This window comes from Simochromis diagramma, unplaced genomic scaffold, assembly GCF_900408965.1.
Source record: "Simochromis diagramma unplaced genomic scaffold, fSimDia1.1 OVJJ01000413.1, whole genome shotgun sequence".
Taxonomy (NCBI): Eukaryota; Metazoa; Chordata; class Actinopteri; order Cichliformes; family Cichlidae; genus Simochromis; species Simochromis diagramma.
The window spans coordinates 2,529,321-2,543,193 of record NW_024386948.1 but is presented as its reverse complement, the minus strand read 5'-3'; the positions used below and the strand labels follow the sequence as shown (position 1 = coordinate 2,543,193).

The 13,873-nt window shown below is 40.9% G+C and overlaps 2 protein-coding genes across 4 annotated transcripts; both read right to left on the bottom strand.

Moving 5' to 3' along the window:
• Positions 1 to 527: 527 nt before the first annotated feature.
• On the bottom strand, positions 528 to 5,582 carry prkag3a (protein kinase, AMP-activated, gamma 3a non-catalytic subunit). Of its 3 annotated transcripts, none has more exons than XM_040038440.1 (13): positions 4,399 to 5,582; positions 4,256 to 4,295; positions 3,955 to 4,055; positions 3,755 to 3,836; positions 3,610 to 3,668; positions 3,228 to 3,288; positions 3,085 to 3,139; positions 2,875 to 3,001; positions 2,620 to 2,785; positions 1,372 to 1,409; positions 1,115 to 1,261; positions 835 to 1,027; positions 528 to 714 (listed from the first exon to the last, which is right to left on the bottom strand). In XM_040038440.1, exons 1-12 carry the CDS (start codon positions 4,414 to 4,416, stop codon positions 911 to 913), a joined length of 1,011 nt encoding a protein of 336 aa, XP_039894374.1. In that variant the 5' UTR covers positions 4,417 to 5,582; the 3' UTR covers positions 528 to 714; positions 835 to 910. The 3 variants fall into 3 exon arrangements, with proteins under 3 accessions (XP_039894374.1, XP_039894375.1, XP_039894376.1); XM_040038441.1 differs by having other exon boundaries at positions 3,243 to 3,288; XM_040038442.1 differs by lacking the exon at positions 4,256 to 4,295.
• A 1,361-nt stretch (positions 5,583 to 6,943) lies between these two features.
• cnppd1 (cyclin Pas1/PHO80 domain containing 1) lies at positions 6,944 to 13,353 on the bottom strand. Its single transcript, XM_040038439.1, has 8 exons — positions 13,183 to 13,353; positions 12,589 to 12,691; positions 12,222 to 12,303; positions 11,998 to 12,118; positions 11,745 to 11,873; positions 11,582 to 11,643; positions 11,341 to 11,458; positions 6,944 to 8,900 (listed from the first exon to the last, which is right to left on the bottom strand). Exons 1-8 carry the CDS (start codon positions 13,243 to 13,245, stop codon positions 8,256 to 8,258), a joined length of 1,323 nt encoding a protein of 440 aa, XP_039894373.1. The 5' UTR covers positions 13,246 to 13,353; the 3' UTR covers positions 6,944 to 8,255.
• Between the last annotated feature and the right edge of the window lie 520 nt (positions 13,354 to 13,873).

Here is a 13,873-nt window from a genome sequence, read left to right as displayed (position 1 = left end):
ACACAGATGGGCGGACGGATCATACGGCCCGTCAACAGAAAAAATAGAGTCACGTGTTTCCTTGTTTACTGTGTAGAGAAGACGGGGTTAAAGAAAGCCAAAGAGTACCACCCCGTGGTTAGAGATACTGATTGTTATGCAACATTTTATACAATTTTAAACTATTAAATTTAACGTTTTTTTTTATCAAGATTTCCTCACGCACGTGCTTATTTTCGTTTCATATTAGTTGTTTTTAGAAAACAGATTATTTGTATTTGCACATGACAGAATTCTTTTTTAAATAGCAACGCTTATAAAGATTAAACAGATTTAAAATTTCATTAAGAAAAACCCCCAAAGGAAATTAGACTTGAGGAAAAAGAGCTTTTGATGCTCACAAAGCAGGAGATGGATATACAAAGTTATCAGAGCTTTTTCAAGTATCAAGAACTGGAGTGACTTGCCACTGAAAATCTGTGAGATAAATTGAAGGCCAAATACTTGAGGTTTTTTTTTTAGAGGCGAGGCACTGAAAAGACAACACAACAAGCTTAAATACAAATTTAATTGAGAAATGTTATCAAAATCAGTAAACATTTACTGATCAAATGCTGCTTTGTGGAGCTGTGCAGATGCATTGAGGCATTAGGGTCCAGAAAGCATATAAACAGCAGTAGAGTTGGGGATTATTTCTTCCTGGTATGAGGGCTCATTTCAGTCACATGTCAATTTCTGTAAAACAAAAAAGAACATTTCTAATCACACTACTTAGAATTGAACTTGGGAGTCTGTAGAAAATGAAACAAAGCATCAGTCAAACAGCACAAACACAAAAGAGGGTCATGAGCCTACCTGCCTGGGTGCACTGCCAAGACTCAAGCCTACACAGGTGCTAAAGGAGGGGAGGGGGGCCCTCTTTCCCCTGGTGCTAGGACAAGAGGGCATCAATACCTGCAGGGGTTAAGACCATTGCCTGCAGCAGGTCAGACAGAGAGATGATGCCTTTCACCACATCAGCCCTGTCCACCAGGACCAGCCGATGGACCTGGGATAAGCACAAAGGACTTATCTTTTATTATCCTTTGACCTCATAATTTCACGATAAATCTTAAAGAGGCTGAAAAAAGTCTACCTCAGCTTTAACTATACGGTCTATAATGGTTTCCAAGGTTTCATATGGATAGCACTTAATAACTCCCTCAACGCAACATATCCGCTTTTCAACAGCCTCCTGCATCGTCATGTCCAGATTGTTGTAGGTCTTCTGGGCTGCTAGGTTCTGCAATGGATCAAAAACGGTATCTGGGAAAGTGTGTGTGTGAACAGTGCTTTGATATTTAAGGAAAATAAGTGGAGTGATAAATATAGTCACGTTAGATTTGTACTTACAATGACATCAAATCTTGAGTAGAGTGCCACCACTTTGCCTGGGAAAACAAATAGTTTGACAATGTAATAACCGGGTTACAAGTCTAACAGTCTTTATTGTTATAGTTTTTTTCTGTCATGTGTACACTGTTTCAGTGGTGGATACACATTAAAGCATGGCCAAAGTGTCAAATGAGGAGGTGAGAGGTGAGGTGTCATGGTCCCTGGGTCTTGGATCCAGGGCTTTGTGTTCTTGGTGAGGATCAGTTATGTTTTAATCGAGCTGTTTTGGATATTGGTATAGTCAATATTTTCCTTTGGAAATTATTATACCGTCTGTTTAGTCTCTGTTTATCTTCTTGTTCTTCTAGGTTACACAATGTTTTGTTATCGTGCTTTGTGCTCCCTTCCTGTTCCTCCGGCATGTCCCTGGGTCTGCCTTGTCACTCTGTGTTCTGTCTCCCTGGCTTTCTGATTTCCTCTTTTGTATTTCCATTTTGTTCCTTCTACCTTATCTCCATGTTTGTTTATCTTCTGTCTCTTTGTCAAGTTCCTATGGGTCTCTCTGTGTGTGCCCGCGTTTATTTTGATAGTGTTTTGTGTGCTTCATATTGTTTTAATTCCCCTGCTTTGTTATCCTGATTTGTTGCGGCTGTCTTCCCTGGTGTTTCCCCATCTCCCTAATTACCTGGTGAGTATTTAAGTCCTCGGTTTCCTGCTGTTCGTTGTGTCCTCCCTTGCACACTTCCTTGAAGGTTTGTAGTGGTTGGCTTTGATCTGGATTATTTTGTACTCAGTTTAAGTTCTGCAGTAAAGCTGTTTCTTAGAGTAAACGTAGTTTCCAAGTCCTTCATTTGGGTCCAACACACAGTCAGCCTTGCCAAAAGCTCAGGCTTCAGACTGGCGTAAATTATTCTTTCCAGTAGGTTTTTCTTCACTTGGCTCTGTATGACATCATATACAGTGCAGGACCTACCCACCTGCTGTTCAAGCTATTGTTTACAAGGGGCAGGCAATCAGAAGCATCAATCTATCTTTGGATTGTGGGAAGCACAGGGAAAGCATGCAAACTCCACACAGAAATGCCTCTGGCTGACTGCTCACTTCAAACCTAAGACCTTCTGGCTGTGAGGCAGCAGTGCTAATGACAACGGCACCATCTCAATATAAGGCAGATAAGCATTATTGTGACCAGTGAATCGTGCAGAGCTACTCTTGTGGTTTTGTAGAATATATACATGGTGACAGCGACAGCTGAGTATAATGTACCTTGTTCATCCACCACTGGCAGCGCAGACACCCGCCTCTCCACAAATATAGAGAGGGCATCATAAAGCGATGCTGTTTGCTGGACAGTGGCGATGTTCCTGAAAGTTCCTATCCCAAGTTCCTGGATCGGCCTCTTTGTGAATGCAGGCTTGGGAGGTTTTTTCCCCTAAAAAAATCCAAACACCCATATTTGAAAAACAAAGTATCATGGTACTCAAGGCTACAAAAAACATCATAACTAAAGCTTTTGCTCACAAATATATGGAGGAACTTGAGGATTCTTTTGTGGGTCAGAATGTGCAGGACATTCCCAGACTCTGGATCGATTACGGGCAGCCTGTGGATTTTGTATCTGAGTAAGGAATAGATGGCTTCGAAGAGGCTGGATGGAGAAGAGATAAGAAGAGGAATGCCTGCCAACTGGAATTTGAAACAGAGGTGCCTCAGAGTGTTGTGTCCACTCACCTGGCCTCTGGAGAGATACTAATGAGGAAGTTATTGGAATACTGCAAATAAACATCTAAACAGAAGAGGAGAGAAACGGCTCAGATGAATTTCATAGACCTCTGGGCACAGATGATGCCATTCATTCCTGCTTGCATATTTACTTCGAAGGGAATCACCTCTCCATGTTTCTATCTTGTGGCTCTCAAGCTCATACATCTGAACCTTAAAAAAAACAAAAAAGACGACAGGCATTTTTATAGTTGCTAGCAAGAAAATAGGAACTTTTCTGTCATTTAATAGTTTATCTGTCACATGGGTGTAGTATGAATGGCCGTGCGGGAGGTCTTTATCAGTAGGACAAGTTGTAAAATTTACGAAAGTTAAAAGTCAGAAATGTATGCCCTCTTTCACATGTTTCTAAAACGTCCAGTGGGCCAGATTGGAGTTTTTCCTGGGCTGATTGTAGCCCCGAGTCCTTTGTTTAACTCTACAGTAGGGGCGTCCAACCTGAGTGGCTTCAAACTGTGGGAATTTAGTGCTCACCATGGGGGACTTGTAATAGCAGTGAAGGATGTTGATGAAATCTGTAATAGTCAGCATACCTGTGGCAGAGGAGGATTCACATTCCCATTATTACCAGTGAGTGAGCCCAGTCTACCATATCTGTCCCATTAATCCATCATCTTACCCACAAATCTCTGCAGCTTGCTGTCCCATAGTGGTGCAGCCCTCAAGCCATTTGCCACCAGTGCATAAAAGGCTTTTTTCACCTTTTGGGGTTAAAGATTTTTCAGTCAGTGATGTTTTACAGGTAAATAACACTACTCTGTGACAATTCAATATGAAAGTCTAGATGTGCAACAACTCATGGAAAAGCTTCAGGCTCACTTGTAGTGTGGTATCAAATATGACCAGTTTACAGCTGGTTGGAATGGCATCATAACAGCGGTGACTTTTCATGAATTTCATGTAGACTGTGGCATCAGCCTCTAGGAGAAAATACACCAGCTGGTCACAACACACTGTTTGAACAGGGTTCAGCAGTTATAGACGAGGACATATTCATGCGTGCACACACACAGCTACAAAATGAAGGAAAGTGCTAACAGCACAAAGCCAACAAATGCAAATACACATATGCACATTTCCATGCACAGATCCAAACCCAGACAACTGCCAGGCATTGTACCTTGACTCTGTATTTCCTGCTTCGTTTCTGGGAATGACACCTATAACATATATCACTGTCAACAAAATCCCCATGGCTACTCATTTCCTTGGTTTCAAAAATATTATTAACCTCCCAGACACCCCCAATCATATACATTTCACCTGTGAACGAGGCTCCATGACTCTGTCTTGTGTCCATGAAAAAGTGGTTTTCAAAGCAGGAAACTGAGACCGTTTGTTAGCCTTTTCTACAAAGCAGCTGGGTCTATATTAGGAGTTCTCAAATGGTATGTGTCAAGCCAGGAGTGTAGGGGAGGGGTAAGAGAAGCTTGGCATAGAGTCAAGGGGGAGGGACATCCCATATTCAACCAAAACCAGACATCTGTTTTCCCCCTCTGTAAAAATGCTCATCCAAAACGTTTATCCTGGCACTTAAAAATATGGAATAGCTTTTCAACTCTTATGGGATCACTTAGTGCAATCCCATAAACCCTCATTTCTTCATATTTTGCCAGGAAAGTGTGATATACAAACATACATATATATATGGAAATACAGAATATAAGGCAAAAATAGTTTGTACAATTCTAAGAAGCTCAAAAGTCAACATTTGGTCAGTATTAGACTACCGTTTATTCAGTCTGAACTCTCTTAGGCAGCGTTCTTGTCATGTCTTAATGTAGTCTTCAGGAATAGTTCACCAGGCTTCTTGAAGGACATTCAAAGCTCTTCTTTGATTGTTTCTGCCTTTTCTTCTGTTCTCTGTCAACATGATCCCACGCTGCTTCAATAATGTTGAGGTCCGAGGTCTAGGTAGGCGAATTTATCCGTGTGTGTTTTCCTACCCAGGTACGCTTTTACTGCACTGGCAGTGTGTTTGTGATAAATGAACCCACTGCCAATCAGACACTTTTCAGATGGTATTGCACAGTGGATTAAAATATGTTCCATCAATTTTCACCACATATCCAACACCACCGGCTGTAATGCAGCCCCAAACCATGACAGAGTGTTTTGCACATGGCTATAGATACTAACTGTTATACCTCTTTCCTGACCTCCTCCATAAATACTGAGGATGAGTTGAACAAAAAATAAATAAATAATTGAAAAATCAAATTTGTTCCCCTTCACTTGTCAAGTTTCCTCAAATTTTTAAGGATACACTGCACCCCATGCCAAGACATTTCAGGTAAGAGCTCTTTGGGAATTACCCCAAAATACCATTTAATACCTGTAAGAAGAAATGGGAATAAATAATGTGTTTTTGCAGTAGGCTGCAAACAAAGTGACTCAACATTTGTTAATTCCTTGAGTTTGGTGCCCTTATTTAATGCTTGGGACATTGGTCAGAAGTGGTTTAGTCTGTTTTCTCTCATTTAAAGGTTAAAAGTTCAAACATACAACAAACATACTGTTTCACATTTACTGAGATTCAGCGTGGCTTCATTGTATGTTGACACAGAATTATATACAAAGTATCTCAAACAAACGCAGTCTTTATTCTTTTTTTTGCTACACATTTTACAATATTTGCATTTTATAACATGTACAAAATTTAAGGGGTTCACGATCCAAAGTGTATCAAATTCAAAATTCAGATCAATTTGTTAAAGGTTCAATTACAAAGTAAATGTAGATTTGTAGCGGTGTAGATAAAAATGACCATTTTCCCTTCTGGTGTTGAAAACATGACAATAATGCAGTAACAATGCAAGATGATTTTCTACATCAATGAAAATGGAGCCAAAAAGTGCAAATCTCCCGCAACAAAGGAAGGTTGACGTTTTCCTTTAAGACAACACATGCAAAAACAAACAAACAAAAAAAAAAGCTAGAGACTGCATGAAATCACAGGAACACATCCTTTACAAAGGTGTTCCACCTGGCTAAGACCCTGTTACAGGAAAGTGACGTAAGTATTATATTTTGTTACCATATCACATCTGGTAAAAAAGAAAAAAGACAAAAATCAGCCACCATAACCAGAATGTGTGGAAACGGTGTGGCATGTGACAGTAACACAAAGACACGGTTTCAACTGTCTGGTCTCCTGTCCAACCATTTCTCTTCCATGATGTGGAACGTTCTCAAACCTAGAAGACAACCGGATTTTATAACTAGCTATCAGTGCCAACAGTATGTGTATGTGAATGACCAGTGTCTATTGCAATCCTCAAGCTGCATCAAAGAAAGGTATATGGCTACACGAAACGAATATGAATAAGAAAATTTAGCCTGGTTTAAGTCCCTTCTTCATTAAAAAAAAATAAAACAACTTACTGTGAAACTTTCAACTTTCATATATGCTTGGTAACCACCACACACATTCATTAACCTGCCAAATGTGAACAGCTTAACGTGGACATGAAACACTACACGTATAAAGGCTGATCTGATTTACACCATTGAGCCCTGCTCTCAAAAACTGACGTAGATGTAACTCTGTCTGTGAAACTGGCTTAAAAAAAAAAAAAAAGTGCCTAAATTGAAAGTTTTTAGAATATGTTTAGCGCCATCTTGTGTGAGTACAGAACGTTGTGTCACTGTAGTTCATGTAAGCTAACTGGTAACAGAAACAGTAATTCAGGGGAAAATAAGGACACTTAAAATAAAAATCAGTTTAAGGGGATCACTTTTGTGCTGCCCCTGGCTGCAGCAATGAGATTTATGTTAGAAATGAGGCTATACTGTCTACTTTAACTCACCATCTCTTAAGATGTAAATGGCTCGTTGTTGTTTGGCTAGCTGCACCGAATGGGAAATTCCACCTGCTAGCTGTAAGGGCAGGTTTTTAAAGCTCTTTATAAACGAGAATAGTGTGGAGGAGAGCCTGTTTGAGTCAGCTGGAGGGTGTTTCAGCAGGCCGACGACCGGAAGTCAGAAACTCTGATTTTTCCTCGTCTGGTCGTGTGTACCAAGCGGCACAATCAGCTGATGTGATCAGTGTTATTTTATGCATTTTTTTTTAAATCTTACAAATGAGGAAAAGTAAGTGAAGGAGATTGTAATGTGGATGTAACCTGTGATATAAACTGTTTAGCTGTGCTTGGGAAAAGACAGGACATTTTATTAGATAAAACAGCGCTGATCACATCTTGCAAACATCTGCTTTGTCAGCTGATTGCGCAGCTTGATGAGAAAAAGCTGTTGTGTTGGACTCCAGCTTGTCAGTCTGGTGATTCAAACAGGCTCTCCTCCACACTGTTCTCATTTATAAAATGCATCAGAAACCGAAACATAACGACTAACAGGTGGAGTTTCCTGTTTTGCGTGCAGCCAGCCAAACTACCTAAAACCACTTACTGCTTAAGAGACAGAGAGTGACAGTGGAGTCGATTTGTTAGCATGAAACTCACTGTTGCAGCCAGTGGCAGCACAAAAGTAACCCCCTACACTGATTTTTAGTTTTAGTGACCCTGTTTTCCCCTGAGTTATTGGTTCAGTTATTAGTCAACTAACATAAACTAATGTAAGTCTTTTTTACTGCAACCAACCCGACGATATCACGGTCTATATTGACACAAGATGGCGCTAAACATGTTTTATAAACTTTAACTTCACTTAATTTGTAAATCCAGCTTAACAGACAGTATTACATCCATGTCAGTTGTTGAGAGCAGGACTCCATCGTGTAAATTAGCCTTTACACATATAGTGGTTCATGTCCACTTTAAAAATTACCGCTGTGACACAGCAACTCTTAAAACAGAAGGGTGATAATGTGAATTTAGTTGCTGCAGAGAATTAAATGAACTAAACTTTACAACGCTTGTGATTAATCAAGCATTGTGGTATTTGAATTGAATCAAATTTACCCTGCAGTATTTAACTATATAGAAATTTCCTCCCTGTGAACCTCTTGGAAAAGTGCCCAACTCCTCTCGTCTTTTCTCCTGTATTCTAGATCTGGAAATGTAAAAAAAAAAAACAAGCCTTGAAGCAGTAGATGAGTGACAACAACAATGCTGGTTTCATTTCCAGAGTCCATTACTACAGGATGAAAAGCTCTGCCATTTCTAGCCAGGCATAAGCAGAGCTTGGACTTTGTCAACTGGCAGCATAGACTTTGGGTGGCAAGGTCGCAGCTGTACAGGAGGAAAAATATCTAGATGAGAGTCCACACTTGGCTTGGTAGCACCGAGGAGGCTGGAGGAGAACCACGACAAATGAGGCTGATGGTTTTCAAAGGGGCCGTGAGGGAGGACTGATGAGGTGTTTCGAAGCCCGCAAGCAAGAGGAGGGAGTGTTGCGAGACAGCCAGGACAGATGAAGGACACAGGAGACCAGGTCTGGGAGGCTTCCACATCAGGTTTCGTTTCAGGATGTATATGACCCATCGAGGCAAGCAGGGAACCCCAGAGACACAATACAGATGTTTGTGTGGAAGACGATGGAGGCCTTTGACTGTGGTGTTGCCTGCTTCCAGGTGAGCCAGTCTGACGGTTAACACTCTTGTTGGCCAGAACACAACAAGGGAGGCGGCGGGCTGAGGAAGAGGTTTCTGGACTCAGGTTGGAAGCCAAAAAGTGGGTCAGGCTGATCTCATCTGGCGGAAGAAGAGACTGGCCTCCTCTAGAGAGACTGAGCTGGTGAATCACAGCACTGGTGGCAATAAGGCCAGCCACACTGGTTAGATAGACCAGGCCAAGCATACAGGATACCTGAAAAAGAATTGAGATGAAGTCTTATGATGAAATGCAGAACTGCATTATTGGCTTGAAGGGAAACCCATTATGTTTTCTTTATTTTCTGTCACATATACACTGCTACAATGAAGAACGCTGATATTTAATAGGCTCAAAGTTTAAATAATGAGGTCAACCTATGTATATTCACTATGAACCAAAAGAGACGGTACTCTTGGATGTCTACGATGGCAAAGAAAGATATTCGTCAGCTCAGACACACAGCTCAACGAAGTGCAGAGGTGCAGCCAATCAGACAAAGAGTGGATTTAAGGGACAGCAAACTGATGGCTTATTTCAGACAAGAAATTGACTGAGTGCCCACATGATGGCCCATAAGAAGGTAAAAAATATCCAAATAGCTTTTGCCCCCTAAAGAGCAAGGGCTATACTAAAACTTTGATGTTTTATGATGTTTTTATTGTAATACGTCAGCCTGTTATGGGATCATTGTGACATCGCAGGGCGTTGTATTGAAAAAATAAAAAGTGTGTTAAAGAGCTCTCTCCATGCCCTTTAATATAATGCATTACTCATTATGGTTTCTCTGAGCTGTTTTTTCCCCCAAAGTTAAAGTTGACCTTGGGGAAAAAAACAACTGGGACAGACAAACAAACAAACTGATCCTAATACAGTGGGGCAAAAAAGTATTTAGTCAGCCACCGATTGTGCAAGTTCCCCCACTTAAAATGATGACAGAGGTCAGTAATTTGCACCAGAGGTACACTGCAACTGTGAGAGACAGAATGTGAAAAAAAAATCCATGAATTCACATGGTAGGATTTGTAAAGAATTTATTCGTAAATCAGGGTGGAAAATAAGTATTTGGTCACCTCAAACATGGAAAATCTCTGGCTCTCACAGACCTGTAACGTCTTCTGTAAGAAGCTTTTCTGTCCCCCACTCGTTACCTGTATGAATGGCACCTGTTTGAACTCATCATCTGTATAAAAGACACCTGTCCACAGCCGCAAACAGTCAGACTCCAAACTCCGCCATGGCCAAGACCAAAGAGCTTTCGAAGGACACCAGGAAAAGTATTGTAGACCTGCACCAGACTGGGAAGAGTGAATCTACAATAGGCAAGCAGCTTGGTGTGAAAAAATCAACTGTGGGAGCAATCATCAGAAAATGGAAGACATACAAGACCACTGATAATCTCCCTCGATCTGGGGCTCCACGCAAGATCTCATCCCGTGGGGTCAAAATGATCATGAGAACGGTGAGCAAAGATCCCAGAACCACACGGGGGGACCTGGTGAATGACCTGCAGAGAGCTGGGACCAAAGTAACAAAGGTCACCATCAGTAACACACTACAACGGCAGGGAATCAAATCCCGCAGTGCCAGACGTGTTCCGCTGCTGAAGCCAGTGCATGTCCAGGCCCGTCTGAAGTTTGCCAGAGAGCACATGGATGATACAGCAGAGGATTGGGAGAATGTCATGTGGTCAGATGAAACCAAAGTAGAACTTTTTGGTATAAACTCAACTCGTCGTGTTTGGAGGAAGAAGAATACTGAGTTGCATCCCAAGAACACCATACCTACTGTGAAGCATGGGGGTGGAAACATCATGCTATGAGGCTGTTTTTCTGCCAAGGGGACAGGACGACTGATCCGTGTTAAGGACAGAATGAATGGGGCCATGTATCGTGAGATTTTGAGCCAAAACCTCCTTCCATCAGTGAGAACTTTGAAGATGAAACGAGGCTGGGTCTTCCAACATGACAATGATCCAAAACACACCGCCCGGGCAACAAAGGAGTGGCTCCGTAAGAAGCATTTGAAAGTCCTGGAGTGGCCTAGCCAGTCTCCAGACCTCAACCCCATAGAAAATCTGTGGCGGGAGTTGAAAGTCCGTGTTGCTCGGCGACAGCCCCAAAACATCACTGCTCTCGAGAAGATCTGCATGGAGGAATGGGCCAAAATACCAGCTACTGTGTGTGCAAACCTGGTAAAGACCTATAGTAAACGTTTGACCTCTGTTATTGCCAACAAAGGTTATGTTACAAAGTATTGAGTTGTATTTTTGTTATTGACCAAATACTTATTTTCCACCCTGATTTACGAATAAATTCTTTACAAATCCTACCATGTGGATTCATGGATTTTTTTTTTCACATTCTGTCTCTCACAGTTGAAGTGTACCTCTGGTGCAAATTACTGACCTCTGTCATCATTTTAGGTGGGGGAACTTGCACAATCGGTGGCTGACTAAATACTTTTTTGCCCCACTGTATGTACTTCCTTCCCTTCGAGGAAGAGAAAATATGGAACTGGAAATGGGCATAAAAGGTCTCCTTCAATACTTTGTGCACTTTTCTTGGTTGTAAAACTATAAAATGGATCAATTAAAAAAGCACTTAAATATAAAGGCTAAATATTAACGTTGTAAAAATATGTGTCCTCTTCCTACCTTTGTAAAGTGCTGGTAGATGGCTGTGAGGGCTTGACTCCATACAGAGTGCTCTAGCAGCACACAGAGGTCAGTGTAGGTGAACCAGCCGCGTTTCATCCCCTGCCGCTCCGCAATGCTGGAAATACACATCACAAACAGACATATTTGAAATGAAAGGCTTAAATCAATCCTATTGTGTTTTGTAGGCTAAATGTAAATTCTTGTAAATGCTGCATTTTAGTGTTGAGTTACAACAAACCTGGTCTCCAGTTGACTTAGTAAATCAAAGAAGTCATTCGGGTCAGCGAAGAGGCTCCACTCCTTGAAGATATGACAGGAAGGTTTGGACACATCATTTGAAGCAAATGTTCGTGCAGGCACACCTTATTTACACACACACACACACACACACAATCACTTACAATGGCATTCAAGAAGTTCATCTCCAGGTTGTTGACAGTTTTGACATCCAACTTCCCAGCTGCTCCCCATTCATCATTGAAAACCTCCTCTTCTTCACCTTCATCATACAGGTACTTGCTGGCAACCATCTAAGTCATGAATAAAAGTTTACAGTATTTCATGGCACTATCTCGACATTATGCTGGCTTAAAAAAAAAAATAAATCATAACAAAATCTCACTTAGAATGAACGTCTGAACCCTAAAAACATACCATGGAGATCAAGAAGAGGTCAGAGGAGGAGATCTTTTGGAGGTATTCAGGGTTTCTATGTCTAAGCCTTTCTATGTAAACAAGAGCCAGCATCATGGCACACGGAGAAATGCAGGCCTCCCTGAAACAAAAACAAATTGTTTTAGGGACATGATTTAGGGACAATCGCCCATTTCTAAAAGAATGAATAATATCTGTCTACCTTTACTTAGTACAGCACAAACCTGGCAACATGGGCAGCATACTTCTTCTGGAGCTTTCGTATTGGGCTTGGGGCAGACTTTTGGAAGATTTCGACGGCAATATCTGAAAGCAGAAAGTCAGAAAAAGTCAAAAAGAAAGTGGGCTCCAAGTGTGATTTTTCTAACCCTCTTTTATCAGTGGTTCTGATCATTTAAAAAAAGACATTGTTTAATATACAAACTATGCTTTAAGCACCTGAAATTTTATTAACAACAACATTAAACTGTCTTATAATAAGTCAGAAAGAAGAATTCATCCGGAACAGATTACTTCTAAAGCAGAGCCAAAAACTTTATATGTATAATAAATTTGGCTAAAGCTTTAAGTGACAGTAGACGCTTTGCTTACCTGTAACAGGGCAGGAAAGGGCATCTAAAGAAACATCATTGTCCAGGCCATAATATAATCGCTTTCTCACTCTTTCGGTCAATTTCTGGTGTCCAGGAAGAAACTATACGAAACACAAAATCCCAAATTAGGTATATTAGCTTGAATATTATGGAAACTGTTGGGTGAACTTAAGCTGCTAGGCGATATCAACAAAGACAAATAAAACAATTAAAAATGATGCAAAAAATAAAAAAACAAGCTTAGCATATTTAAACCAATGCTAAAATGCTAACAGCAGAGAGTAGCTCTTGTTTACCATAACTGCTGCTAGGCTTGGGCTGGCCCGCAGCTCGTCGGCGGAAGTCTAAAATAACAGCTACCACTAGCATTATGCTATCCACGGACGCTTGCATACCTTAAGGTTTTTAAGATTTACACATGGTAAGACTATTTGTACAGGTGAATACGTATCACACAGAAGAGTAAAGCATCTGTCTTCGCCTACTCGGCCAATATTTTGGGACAGGAGCTTCAAAGTTTACTCGCATAAGTCAGCTAACGCTAGCTAAAGCGCCTAGCCTTAGCTAGCGTGGTGTTCGCTCAACAACTTACCGTGAACTCTTGGAAATCCGAGAACTGAAATGTATTCTCGTTAAATAAAGCGTCGAAATCCATATCTACGACAGGTTAAACATTAGTCCGCCAAATAATGAGAAAAGGACAACTTGGCCTGACTCCCTCCTGTTTGGTAAAGCTTACAACGCCCTGACGGAGGGACACAGACGGTGACAGCTGAAACCTCCAGCTGTTTCCCTCTCTTTCCGGGCACATACAGATGCTGGGACTCCAGGGGGCGCAGTCTGCCGCTGTTACGCGAAAGTTAAATGCAGGTCAAAAGTTTTTCTTCCATTTTGTCCTATTTTATTTTAATTTTTTGAGTATATATGGCCTATTTAACCCTTCGATGAAACCACAGCCTCAGAAACTTGAATTGTTGTTACTGTAACTGAGCAGAATTCACTGACATCAAGCCATCAGTTGCAAAAAATTCACATGGTATGGCATGACTTACCAAAGATATACACCTCAGTTAATTCATTATAACACACAGTCCAGCCCATAATAATAATTTCCTGAATCTATCAGTAATGTGATATACTACCACCTTAATATTAAAAAAATCTAAACTGGACAGGAAATTGTTTTAATTGAAAAACCAAAAAAGTGGAAAACATATCATTTATTGCTCATGTGTACACAATGAAATGTAATATGAATATGAAATATTTCCACAAAACTATAA